General features: G+C 36.0%; 1 protein-coding gene across 3 annotated transcripts; it reads right to left on the reverse strand.

The window, feature by feature from the left end:
• Positions 1-2,604: 2,604 nt before the first annotated feature.
• On the reverse strand, positions 2,605-13,938 carry LOC127432653 (prostate androgen-regulated mucin-like protein 1 homolog). 3 transcript variants are annotated; one of them, XM_051683988.1, is made up of 4 exons: positions 13,793-13,938; positions 10,744-11,394; positions 6,014-6,092; positions 2,605-3,940 (listed from the first exon to the last, which is right to left on the reverse strand). In XM_051683988.1, the coding sequence occupies exons 1-4, from the start codon at positions 13,827-13,829 to the stop codon at positions 3,859-3,861; spliced, it is 849 nt and encodes a 282-aa protein (XP_051539948.1). In that variant the 5' UTR covers positions 13,830-13,938; the 3' UTR covers positions 2,605-3,858. The 3 variants fall into 3 exon arrangements, with proteins under 3 accessions (XP_051539948.1, XP_051539949.1, XP_051539950.1); XM_051683989.1 differs by lacking the exon at positions 6,014-6,092; XM_051683990.1 differs by lacking the exons at positions 2,605-3,940; positions 6,014-6,092 and adding an exon at positions 6,100-6,973.
• Between the last annotated feature and the right edge of the window lie 327 nt (positions 13,939-14,265).

Consider the following 14,265-nt stretch of genomic DNA (forward strand, 5'->3'; position numbering starts at 1 on the left):
TGCTGAAACTACTGTAGATCACATACAAAAACAGGAAATGGTGGTTGCCAGGTAGTTCAAGAGGGGGAAGCAACAAGTAGTGTGAAACACATTTAAAAATACACTTTGTAGGGGGCCTGGGTAGCTAGTCGCGAGCTCGAATCCAGTGTGTGCTGAGTGACTCCAGCCAGGTCTCCTAAGCAACCAAATTGGCCCGGTTGCCTGGGAGGGTAGAGTCACATGGGGTAACCTCCTGGTGGTCGCGATTAGTGGTTCTTGCTCTCAATGGGGTGCGTTGTAATTTGTGCGTGGATCTCGGAGAGTAGCATGAGCCTCCACATGCTGGGAGTCTCCGCAGTGTCATGCACAACGAGCCACGTGATAAGATAAGACTGTCTCAGAGGCGGAGGCAACTGAGACTTGTCCTCTGCCACCCGGATTGAGGTGAGTAACCGCGCCACCATGAGGACCTACTAAGTAGTGGGAATTGGGCATTCCAAATTGGGGAAAAAAAGGGATAATAATTTTTTTTTTTTTTTTAACACACTTTGTATATAAATGAAGAAATAAAACAAACATTATTATATATATAAAACAAACAAATAAAACAAACAAACAAACACAGTTAAGCAACTGCAGCACTACTGAACTCAACCCCAAATGGACCAAAATGCCAGATGTTTTCCTACTGCGCCTCCTTCATTTGCTTGCTGGCTTATTTTTAAGTCTCTAATAGCAGTTTTGACTGTATAAATGCTTAATTGGATGCTGCTTGTGGATCCCTGTTGTTACATTGACAAGGGGACAAAACTCAGATCCATCTGTTATTGGCTAAATCTAAAGATATGTTAGGCAATCATTGCGTTGTCTTCAGATGAATGGTGGGAGGGCACAGCTAAGGGAAGAGCTGTAATTATGGGATATGATAGGGTCAATCTGAGAAATCAACAATGAGAGCAAGTGATTGTTTAAGATGTGAGGTTTTGATAGAAATCGATACAGTGATGTTATATGGGATTTTTTTCACACTTACAGCTGTTAAAGTCCCCATGAAATAGCTTGACTAGCACAGATTCCTTTCCTGTGTTGGCATATTTCCTATTGAAATAAGAAGTTGGGGTGGACCATACTGAAAGGCTGCTTGAACCACATTTTGCTAATTTCTATTGAGGAAGGTGTCATTAGGGAGAGGGACATTCTCATTCTCTGTAAAAATGATTTTGCCCTTTTTAAATCATAACTTAAAACTTGATTTTGTTGAGTAAACTCAATTATCCAAGATTTTGATGGCTTAACTTGTGTTATGTTGTCAAACTTAGAAAAACTATTCAGCTGAAATCAAAAATATAAGTCCAGAAAATGACACACATCATGCTCATTAGCCACCAAATAGCAGTTTAATTCATCTCAGACAATGAGTAGTATTAACACTTGGTCACTTCATGCATTTTTACTGATCGGATTGCTATCTGATTGAATAAGCTCATTCCATTTACACTTGGCAACATGAATGTGTCTCCGCCAAACGGATATAAATCCGATCTTCAATTCCCACGCCATATGCAAATAAAACATAATTAACTTCCGTGATTATGCAAATGCCGGTTAGCGAATTGGAAAGATGTGATTTATTGTTTGTTTTCAAATAACTTTGCCCAGCACGCGTGTGCGCGCACTGTTTATCTTTCCCTTCGGGCCTTCCCGTAGGTAAGATGCATCATGCGTGTCATCTGCGCTTTGTGTCAGGGTTTAGTTTCAGTTTTGTCAGTGATCTGCAGTGAAAGTTATGTGACTCCTACAACATCCATTCCTTTCTTTCAATGTTATCATTTACTGTGCAGTTCGAGCCCTACGCAAAAACTGCAGCTGTTACTGTCTCAAACCACCTCTGGAGGTGTATACTTGCTTATTCAGCAAGTATTTTCTAATCAGCTAATCATGTAGCAGCAGTGAAATGCATAAAAGCATGCAGATATGGATCAGGAGCTTCAGTTAATATTCACATCAACCATCAGAATGGGGAAAAAATGTGATCTCAGTGATTTCGACCGTGGCATGATTGTTGGTGCTAGATGGGCTGGTTTGAATATTTCTGTAACTGCTGATCTCCTGGGATTTTCATGAACAACAGCCTCTAGAATTTACACAGAATGGCGCCAAAAACAAAAAATATCCAGTGAGTGGCAGTTCTGTGGACAGAAATGCCTTGTTAATGAGAGAGGTCAACAGAGAATGGCCAGACTGGTTTGAGCTGACAGAAAGGCTACGGTAACTCAGATAACCATTCTGTACAATTGTAGTGAGCAGAATGCACAATATGTCAAACCTTGAGGCAAATGGGCTACAAAAGCAGAACATGTCGGGCACTTTATTAGGATAACAGTGTTCCATCTCAAATCCTTCTTGGAGGGCATTTACACCTGGTCTTTTCATGATCGGATAGCAATCCGATCAGCCAAATGCATGAAGTGACAAAGTGTAAATATCCCCTAAAACTACTGCTGTGGTTAGCAATACGATTAATTAAAGATAAAAATTAGTTGAACTTCAGTATTCAGTTTGAACTAAATTATGTCGAAGTTGATTAACATAAGAAAGTTAAGTTTACTTAAAAAGAGACTATGCTCATGCAACAAATTTTATTCATTTTTCAACTGTATGCTGTTTTTAACAACATTTCAAGTTGACAAGACTTAAAATTTTAAACAAGATTTGTTATATATTTTATGAATTTGTTATGCCTGTGAGTGCAGGATGAGTCATCAATAATTTTTTTTTTCCTGGAAAATAATAACCGTAAAATATCAATGCCTATATACCGTATGCTACAAGTTTGTTTTTGTAAACTTTCAGGAGTACACTAGCAACAAAATATTATACTGTCCTGGGTCTTTAAAGAGCACCTATTATGGTTTTTAAACGTGCCTAATTTTGTTTTAAAGGTCTCATACAATAGATTTACATGCATCCAAGGTCAAAAAACACTTTAATTTGCTCATAATTTAAATTGCAGCATTACCTTTTTTCCGCAGTAGCAAAAACGACTCGTTCAATGATCCTTTCTAAAGGATTCATTCTAAACTCCTCCTTTCAGAGAGCCTATTCTGCTCTGATTGGTCAGATGTCCCAGTCTGTTGTGATTGGTCTACCGCTTAGTGTAGCATTTGAGGGCGGGTCAAAGCTGTTCGTGAGCAGCCAATGAAGACCAGAGGTGGGTTTTTTTGTTACCAAATTACATTGGTTAGTACAGGAAGTAAGTCTGGAATTACTAACGACTCGTTTCAGGTGTTCAGAATCGGTTCTTTCTTTTGGGAGTCAATAACTCATTGACTTTTGTCGTGAACTTTGATTTTTGAAACTTTGCAGACTTTTTTACATTCACAAACAGCTATATAACACACTACATGAAAGGTAATATTTGAAAAACCATAATAGGTGCTCTTTAAAGAAAAAGAAATATGATCATGATCTGAACATTTTGTGCAAAACCAACAAGCATATCAATCAGTCAACTATACCTTAGACAATATGGTCATGAATGTCAAAACTACATTGATTTCACAAACAAAAAACAAAACAAACAAACAAAAAAAAAAAACTGAAATTTCTTGAAAATTACTTTAAAATTCACACCAAACTTGACTTTGATTAACCCATCAAAATAATCATCATAATACTTTTATGAAACAATTAGTCTTGCCAGCATTCTGAGAGTTGATGATTCTGATCAGTGATCGATCTATTTTCAGTCTGAAGTGGATATTTTGGGGGTATCATACAGAATCTGATGTTACCACATTAATGACTAAAAGTCATCGTAGGTTCTTCCTCAGAAATGAATCACTGAGTTGTTTCCTCATACTGTAACTACTTCCCCATTTAGCCATCATACATTGGGTTAAGAAAATTCCCCACAGAAGCTTGGTCGGTGTCATCCAAAAGGCGTCCATAATTTGACCGTCTACAACACACAAACAAATCATTAGGATTCTAACCATTCATCCATCCATCTATCTATCTATCTATCTATCTATCTATCTATCGGGCAGTCGGTCTTCTGTCTGTCTGTCTGTCTGTCTGTCTGTCTGTCTATCTATCTATCTATCTATATATATATACAGGTGCATCTCAATAAATTAGAATGTCGTGGAAAAGTTCATTTATTTCAGTAATTCAACTCAAATTGTGAAACTCGTGTATTAAATAAATTCAATGCACACAGACTAAAGTAGTTTAAGTCTTTGGTTCTTTTAATTGTGATGATTTTGGCTCACATTTAACAAAAACCCACCAATTCACTATCTCAAAAAATTAGAATACATCATAAGACCAATAAAAAAAACATTTTTAGTGAATTGTTGGCCTTCTGGAAAGTATGTTCATTTACTGTATATATACTCAATACTTGGTAGGGGCTCCTTTTGCTTTAATTACTGCCTCAATTCGGTGTGGCATGGAGGTGATCAGTTTGTGGCACTGCTGAGGTGGTATGGAAGCCCAGGTTTCTTTGACAGTGGCCTTCAGCTCATCTGCATTTTTTGGTCTCTTGTTTCTCATTTTCCTCTTGACAATACCCCATAGATTCTCTATGGGGTTCAGGTCTGGTGAGTTTGCTGGCCAGTCAAGCACACCAACACCATGGTCATTTAACCAACTTTTGGTGCTTTTGGCAGTGTGGGCAGGTGCCAAATCCTGCTGGAAAATGAAATCAGCATCTTTAAAAAGCTGGTCAGCAGAAGGAAGCATGAAGTGCTCCAAAATTTCTTGGTAAACGGGTGCAGTGACTTTGGTTTTCAAAAAACACAATGGACCAACACCAGCAGATGACATTGCACCCCAAATCATCACAGATTGTGGAAACTTAACACTGGACTTCAAGCAACTTGGGCTATGAGCTTCTCCACCCTTCCTCCAGACTCTAGGACCTTGGTTTCCAAATGAAATACAAAACTTGCTCTCATCTGAAAAGAGGACTTTGGACCACTGGGCAACAGTCCAGTTCTTCTTCTCCTTAGCCCAGGTAAGGCGCCTCTGATGTTGTCTGTGGTTCAGGAGTGGCTTAACAAGAGGAATACGACAACTGTAGCCAAATTCCTTGACACGTCTATGTGTGGTGGCTCTTGATGCCTTGACCCCAGCCTCAGTCCATTCCTTGTGAAGTTCCCCCAAATTCTTGAATCGATTTTGCTTGACAATCATAAGGCTGCGGTTCTCTCGGTTGGTTGAGCATCTTTTTCTTCCACACTTTTTCCTTCCACTCAACTTTCTGTTAACATGCTTGGATACAGCACTCTGTGAACAGCCAGCTTCTTTGGCAATGAATGTTTGTGGCTTACCCTCCTTGAGAAGGGTGTCAATGATTGTCTTCTGGACAACTGTCAGATCAGCAGTCTTCCCCATGATTGTGTAGCCTAGTGAACCAAACTGAGAGACCATTTTGAAGGCTCAGGAAACCTTTGCAGGTGTTTTGAGTTGATTAGCTGATTGGCATGTCACCATATTCTAATTTTTTGAGATAGTGAATTGGTGGGTTTTTGTTAAATGTGAGCCAAAATCTACTTCAGTCTGTGTGTACTGAATTTATTTAATACACGAGTTTCACAATTTGAGTTGAATTACTGAAATAAATGAACTTTTCCACGACATTCTAATTTATTGAGATGCACCTGTATATATATATATATATATATATATATATATATATATATATATATATATATATATATATATATATATATATATATACTGTATATAATAACAATAAAGAACAAATCCTGCCAAAATTACTATAATGTGAAATTATCTCATTCATTATATGAAAATAAGGAAATAATGAATAAAATCATAGTGATTCTAAAATATGAATAATTTTATTTGTGCAAAATATAATTTCTTGTTGCATTCTATTGATTTTGAGGTAAAATATGACTCAGACATGTATATGACAGTTTATTTTTTTAGATCCACCCTTAAATGCTTGGGCATAGGAAAAAAGATGATATCTACAAATACTGGGATTTGATTTTTGACTCACTGAATTTTGAAGTAGTATGCAACACCAAGAAGGATTAGTACAATGGCAATAAGGCCAATGAAGATGGCAGCTACATTTCCTAATATAGGAATAAAGATAAGATTTAGTTTCATGACTCATACATGGCATACAGTCAGACACTAAATCTATTTTAGACTGTTAAGACAAAAACTTTTGCATTAAACAGCAGTATCACTAATAAGCAAACCACATTCTTTCATTTATAATTTTTATTAAACATATTACATGACACATAATATATTACCTAACAGATTTTATAATCACAATTATATTTTCACCAGATAAAACTTTTCAAGCAGCACTTCAAAACAATTTTTTTAAATAGATCACATTTTCAAAATGAAGTTAAAAAGTATTCAGAAACTTTCTGGTTGCCAAACATAAGTGGAAGATTAATGTGATGAAGAACACCTGTGGTTACTCTGCAAGGACACCTGTGTGAACTTGGAAGTGAATTGACTTCATACATCCACTTAAAATCACCTTGACACCCGTGTGTTAAAAATCAATGCAAAGATATTGCTCAGAAGTTAGAAAGTTAGCAGATGCCACTTTGATTGCCAGTTTGATTTTTTGTACAGTGTATAATGCAATAGTTCACCCAAAAATGAAAATTCTCATTATTTACTCACCCTCATGCCATCCCAGATGTGTATGGCTTTCTTTCTTCTGCAGAACACAAATTATGATTTTTAGAAGAATATTTCAGCTCTGTAGGTCAGTACAATGCAAGTGAATGGTGACCAGAACTTTGAAGCTCCAAAAAAGCACATAGAGGCATCATAAAAGTAACCCATAAGACTTCAGTGGTTAAATCCATATTTTCAAAAGTTGATATGATAGGTGTGGGTGAGAAACAGATCAATATTTAAGTCCTTTTTTGCTAGAAATTCTCCTCCCTGCCCAACAGGTGGTGAAATCCATGAAGAATGTGAATCACTAAGAACAGAAGAAGAAGAATGTGAAAGTTAAAGTGGAGATTGACTGAGCAGGGAGGAGAATTTATAGTAAAAAAAAAAAAAAAGGGCCTTAAAAATTTATCTGTTTCTCATATGGATTACTTTTATGCTGACTTATGTGATTTTTGGAGCTTCATAATTTTGGCACCTATTCACTTGCATTGTATGGACCAAAAGAAAATCTTAATTTGAGTTCAGCATATGAAAGAAAGTCACACCCATCCAGGATGGCATACGGGTGAGTAAATGACGAGACAGTTTTCATTTTTGGGTGAACTATCCCTTTAAAGATGATGTGTGTCATTTTTTCGATGTTAAAATACTTTCTCCTATCCCAGCTTCCCCGAAATGTGTAACACTTTAGCTTTTTGGCGCTTTCAAACATTGATTAATTTGTTTTTCATCGGCCCATCCATCCAATAGCGTGAGTTTGGGGCAGGACTATCTGTTTCTTAGGCCAAAGGAAGACAGAGGGTTTATTTAAAAAAACTGTTTGATAGCAATGTGTATTGTACTATTCTATTTGGTGACACTGATGTCGCAGAAATTACACACTTCAGCTTTAACACATTTTTAATGTGACATTACTGTTATACCTACTATTCGGCTTCTGGTCTTATTGTCTTATGAATGTATAGGGTCTTTAAAATTCTGAATGAATCACAAAGATTGATCTAGATTATATATGACTCAGTTGTTTTTGAATCTGATAAACTGTGTTACACAGAACACGAAAGTCATCAAATCAGAGGGCATAGTACAAACATTGCCTATTGTTAGATGCTTATGAAACAGGTGAGGAACACATGCACCTTTATGGGAAAGGTTAGCAAACTGTTAATGGTTTAAACAGTCATTTTCTGTATTAAATATTAACTTAGAAAACTCTTAAGATGTTTGGGAATAAGTGGTGTGATGTATACAAAATAACAAATCCGGTCCCTGAAAACACTGACCTGTTTGGACTTTGATTTTAGCATTCCTGTGACCTTGTTTAATATCCAAGAGTTTAAACTTTTAAATATGTTTCAGCCCTTAAACACTGTAATAACATTTAGTCAGTGAACTTAAAACATGTGCTACATGTAGTAATATTTAAATGAGACATACCTGATTTTATTCAAGACAAAAACATTATCTGCTATGACTGACTCAACCTGAATACTTTACACCAAAAAAGTAGGGTTAAATCAAGTAGAAATAACTCTTTGAGGTAACAACTGGATATTTTCATTTATAATAGTATATGATTTTCAGCTTTCTTAAAGGGATAGTTTACCAAAAAAATTAATTTTTCATTTACTCATCCACATGCCATCCCAGATGTGTTTGCTTTTCTTTCCTCTGCTGAACACAAATTAAGATTTTTAGAAGAATAATCCATGTCTTCTGAAGTGATCCAATTGATTTTGGGTGAGAACAGATGAAAATATAACTCCTTTTTCACTGTACATCTTGCTATTGCAGTCTCTAGGCACAATCATGATTTCAAACTCGATTACACTTTATTACAGCTTGATTACACGCATGCACAGAGTGCTAGATTGTGCTATAGGAAGTGTAATCGAACTTGAAATCATGATGGCCAAGGACTGCTGATGTCAAGATTTATAGTGAAAAATCAGTTATATATTTAGGTCTGTTCTCACCCAAAACCAATTGGATTGCTTCAAAAGACATGATTTAACCACTGGAGTCATATGGATTACCTTTGTGCTTTTTGGAGCTTCAAAGTTTTTACCACCATTCACTTGCTTTGTATAGACCTACAGAGCTGAGATAAACAAAAATCTTTGTGTTCAGCAGAAGAAAGAAAGTCATACGCTTTTGAGATGGCATGAGGGGTAAATGATGAGAGAATTCTCATTTTTGTGGAAACTATCCCTTTAAATTTCATATTCAAACGCTTAAAATTCCATCTTAAGGCAAGATCATGTTAAAACCCATTTTAGGGATGCCTCAGAAATTATCAAACTCATCAGTCTTAGTTAATTAGGGCAAAGTCATTTGACAATGAGATGAAAGTGGGTGAAATTTACCTAAATTCCCCCTATTTCTGAAAATCATAAGACAAGTAAGTGAAGACATCAAAATACATACACTCTTCACCTACTTATGTTCTGCCACTGTAAAATCAGAAAATCAACACAAACCTTCACACCCATTCAAGCTATTGTTACAATATATAACATTTTGTAATAAAAAAGGTCAACATGAGCAACATATATTTACAATATTGAAAATGCTGAATCAAAATATTTAAATTGCCCCTGAAATTCAAAACATGATACCATTTTGATTTATTATTATTATTATTATTATTATTATATATACTACTGTTATAGGGTTAGTTAAGCAATATCACACAAGGAGGAGTGCAATATTGCTCTATATCAGCACTGCTGTGATTCGGCTGCAGGCTGAGTGCCATAGGTAATCACAGCAGTGCTGATTTAGGGCCATACACCATGACTGCGAGTGTGATATTGCTTAACTAACCCTATAATAGTAGTTCAATGAACAAGTAAATAAAATTAAAAATTAGGAAAAACTGAGTACGGTCATAAAAAATGCATTTGTGCATGGAATTACTTTCTTACGTGACGGATCAGAATCTGCCGTTGCTGGTTCAAACCAAATGATGCATCCAAGCCTCTCAAAAACATCACTTCAGAACTACTAGTATCACGGCTTGGGCTGTTTCTAACATGTTATTGCAGAAACAAGGATGTATGTGTGTGTGTGTGTGTGTGTGTGTGTGTGTGTGTGTGTGTGTGAGAGAGAGAGAGAGAGAGAGAGAGAGGGAGATCCTGTTTGCGATCACCTGTTGATGATGCTGTAGTCTGTTAGTCAGCTTTCAAAAGATAATGTCAATTTGATAAAATGCATCCTATTTTCTCAGTGGAAAAATAGCCATCAAAGCAGGGGTATTATTCTCTATTTCGCGGTAGCTGGTGCGCAAGAGACTTTCACTATAGAAACCGCAATCTCATCCACCATTTTGTCCTCTCCAATGTGGAAACTCCAGTAAGAGGTAAGCACCTTGAGTTTATGTAATTAGTCTGTTGTGTCTCTCAGCTGTGATGAGCCTTAACGCTGAAGTTGTTAGTTTAAAGCTATTTTATAGCTTTAGTAGTGTAGTAGTAATGCGAGCGATCACGGAGTGTTGTTGAATATAAACAATGAGTGATGCTGACTCACTTCACGTCACCATCTGGCTCATATTACACACAAAAATGGTCTATTGCATCCACCTGCTGGCTAAAATAGGTAATGTCACAAAATTAAATGTATAAAGACAAATGGCACATCTGCACTGCTCTTACACTTTAGTTTAGTACGGCACGAACACAAGCAGAGTGATACACACAGTGAAGCGTCCGAGTGCTGATGGTGTGAGACCATTGGTACTCATGGAACGTCTCACGTCCAATCAGATTCGAGGACCGGAACTAACTGTTGTATATTATACTATATATACAGTAGATATATTTATCTAAGCCTAGTTATACATATTATGACAAAATATGAATAGATTAATTTCATGGATAACAGGTAATAAACTCTCAAATCTAATTATTCAGTTTGAGAATTTTTGTTAATAAATCAAATACTCAAGTATTTAACATAAAAGCATGAGACACAGTATATTTTTATATGACTAGGAACTAATATACAACAAAAGTCCCCTAATAAATGCCCCTAAAAATCTGTGTCCACCCAAGTTATCAGAAAATGATAGACTCATACCTGAGCTCAGGGCATCTGGATTCTTCTTTTCCAGCCTTGTTGTGGTATTTTGTTGCACTGCTGTTGTTAATGGTTTTGTGGTTGACGATGGCAGCTTAGTTGATCCTAACTCTTTAGAAGTAGAGGCCACCAGTTTGGTTGTAATTATCGTTGAAGTAGGCCTAGCTGTAGTTTTGGCACTAGTAGTAACACTTACAGTATTTTGAGTAGCCGTATTCGAGGTATGACTCGCAGAAGACGTTCTTGTCACAGTGCCGGCAGAACTTTCAGTCTTCAAGCTTTGAGTTCCAGTCTCCGGACTCAATGTTAGTGTGGTCGATGCATTGGTCGCATGGGGTGAGCTGGTGATCATACTTGCTGGAGAGGAAATATAATTGCTGGTGGTGGTTGCATTTGATGCTGGGACTGAAGTTGAGTTTGTAGTGGTTGTGGTGGAGTTCACAGTTGATGGCAATTCAGTTGTTTGAGTATGGCCAACCGTTGTAGGTTCATTTGTTGTTTGTCCCACACTGGCATCAGCTGATACTGAGTTTGACACCAGAGGTGATGTCGAAAAATGTGGCTCTGTCGTTGTAAAAGATGTTGTTGCAGTTTTGGACAATTCAGATATGATGGGTGGACTCTCTGAAGTGCCTCCAAAAATTATCCAACCTTTATTCCAAAACACAAAGAATACAACAAATGGACCACACAAAACTAAAAAGAAAACAAAGTGCTTCATGCAATAACATCTAAATTAACGGTAACACTTTACATTAATGTTCCCTTTGTTTAGGGTTTATAAAGGGGTTCATTCATAATGAATAAGGCTTTTAAAATGGCAAATCATTGATATGCGGTTATAACAACATGAATACAAATTCATGAGACTTTCATGCAATGCTTACCAAATAGTGAGCCATTTTACCTTAAATGTTCTAAATGCTTAATAACACTTATTTAACATTAGTAACCTGAAAATGTACTTCAATGTAAAGTAGACTCATTTGAAGCATTTATTAAGTAGCTGCTAACATTAGAAACCTATTATTATATGATATATGCTGTGAATGAGCATGAACACCAGAAAATAGTTTTTGCAGAGGACTTTAGTTAACTAGGACTAGGGAAGTTGGGATAGCACCCAGTGCAGCACCATTCTTTTGACATCACTGTGACAAGGAAAGTGACAACTTTGACAAGTGAGTCAAGACATAACAATAATGACTATAAAAACGCAAATCGGCCTGCAGAAAAATGCAAAATCCCTATTTGTAATCTCATTATAATAGTTTATTTTTGCTGCATTGTGACATAAATCATGATTAGGGTATTTTATGTTTTTGATTAAAGGAATATTCCAGGTTCAATACAAATTAAGCTCAATCAACAGCATTTGTGGCATAATGTTGATTGCCACAAAAATTTATTTCAACTCATCCCTTTTCAAGGTCTGTTTCAATGGAAGTGAATGTGGCCAATTTTTGGAGGGTTTAAAGGCAAAAATGTGAAGCTCATAATTTTATAAAAGCACTAACATGAATTCTTCTGTTGAACCTCATGCATTATTTGAGCTGTAAAGTTGTTTAAATTATAATTTTTACAGTCATTTTAGGGTTTTAGGGTTTGTCGACAGTACATCATCATGGCAACAAAGTTGCAAAACTGGCTATATCTTTCCCCAGAAAAGGTTAGTAAGTGATGTTATGGGGCAGTGGTGGCTCAGCAGTTAAGGCTCTGGGTTACCAATCAGAAGGTCAGGGGTTCAAGCCCCAGCACTGCCAAGATGCCACTGTTGGGCCCTTGAGCAAGGCCATTGACCCAATCTGCTCCAGGGGCGCCATATCATGGCTGACCCTGCACTCTGACCCCAGCTTAGCTGGGATATGTGAAAAAAAAAGAATTTCACTGTATATGTGTGATAAATAAAATTATTAATTATAATTAAAAATTATTATTTATAAATTATAATTATTAATTAATTATTATAATTATATCTCACAAAATCACTTTTACACACATATTGTTTATGTCTTGTGGTTATACTTCTGAAACAGTGAGTATTTTAACGTTAAAAAAGGGCCCACCACTTCCATCGTAGGTGCCTCACTGTCACCTTGATTATTGCTTTTTTTTTTTTTTTTTTTATGAAAAGTAGGGGCAAGTCAAGATTATGCCACAAATGCTGTTGATTGAGCTTAACTTGTATTGAACCCGGAATATTCCTTTAATAAAAGAAGTGTATTTATTAAGCATTTATAACATGTTAGTTAAAATGCTCACTGTTTGACAAATATTGTAAGAAAGTCGCCCTTTTTCTTCATGTTGTTATAACCGCATATCAGTGATTTATAATGCATTTGTAAATGACTTATTAGTCATTAATGAACCCCTTTATAAACCCTTAACCAAATGAAACCTTAATGTAAAGTGTTACCAAATTAACCTGACTATTTTAAGAAAAAAATATGATTCAGTATGACTACACTTAAGTCATTTGAAGGGGTCAGATCAAATAGTTCATTAAGGCAATGACTACAGTCTCAGTTTGGTTAATGAAGGTCAATGTGTTAATATTTGATTATGTACTGAATGCATTTGACATATTTAAGCATGAATGACCATAATAAACACTTGCATCATAGAAATGACAAAGGTGCATCTACATTTCCTGAGCAGGAAACAATGAAAACTCTTTTGTGAAGTGCCTTAATGTGCATATAGTTACACATTAAGATGATTTATTTTTTATGTAACAACTTTATTATACCTTATAAAAAATATAGTAAGTCGTATCCTCATGAGCTACATCTGTAATTAGCCTCAAAAGGCAATTTTTGATATGCTTTTGAAATAATTGGTATAATTGTATGTGAATTTAAATCATATACAATAGCAATAACAATTAATGTATAATTGTAATTATAAGGCATTATCTAAAAAATGCATACTGAGTACACTTTGTTCTTATATAGCCTACTGTATATATAAATCATTATTTACATGTGTAAATAAACTTCAACACGACTGTTTTAATGTAAAGTGTAATCAGGAATTATAATAAACGTACCTGCTAATATCACCATCGTTGAAAAGCTCATCTCCATGTTGCTTTCTCTTTCTCCCGTTGCGACTGTTCAACAGTTTCTCTCTTGTACTGTAACACACGTGTAAATGGAAACACCTGTCGCGAGCGCGCAGTCGTGCACGCCTCCGGTCAACCGTCACCTCCTCTAATAATATGCTAGTGTACAGATGAGCAAATGTGCTTTCCAGGCAGTCAAACGCTGTGCAATATGTAAGTATAAATAATAAACTGTTTAAAATAAATTATTAAACAGATATAGGCACAAAATGTAAACAGTGTATCTGTGTAATGTAGCTAAACTCTCAAAACTTTACAAGTTTCGATGGCGATGTGTCCAAAACTCACCACTAGACGGCCGCAGATTCTACTTAGAAGACTTACAGACTGCACTTTTCAGGGGAGAAATGTCCAAAGTGTAGGCCTATTGATTAAAGGAATAGTTCATCCAAAAATGA

The sequence above is a fragment of the Myxocyprinus asiaticus genome, chromosome 42 (assembly GCF_019703515.2).
Source record: "Myxocyprinus asiaticus isolate MX2 ecotype Aquarium Trade chromosome 42, UBuf_Myxa_2, whole genome shotgun sequence".
NCBI classification, from domain to species: Eukaryota; Metazoa; Chordata; class Actinopteri; order Cypriniformes; family Catostomidae; genus Myxocyprinus; species Myxocyprinus asiaticus.

What these genes read in the sequence shown, in the direction of transcription:
- LOC127432653 (XM_051683988.1), bottom strand. Translation starts at nt 13,829, where the DNA reads ATGGAGATGAGCTTTTCAACGATGGTGATATTAGCAG. An exon ending in AACGATGGTGATATTAGCAG is followed by an intron (nt 11,395 to 13,792) that starts GTACGTTTATTA and finishes TTTGGAATAAAG; the next exon opens with GTTGGATAATTTTTGGAGGC. An exon ending in GCATACTACTTCAAAATTCA is followed by an intron (nt 3,941 to 6,013) that starts GTGAGTCAAAAA and finishes TGTGTGTTGTAG; the next exon opens with ACGGTCAAATTATGGACGCC.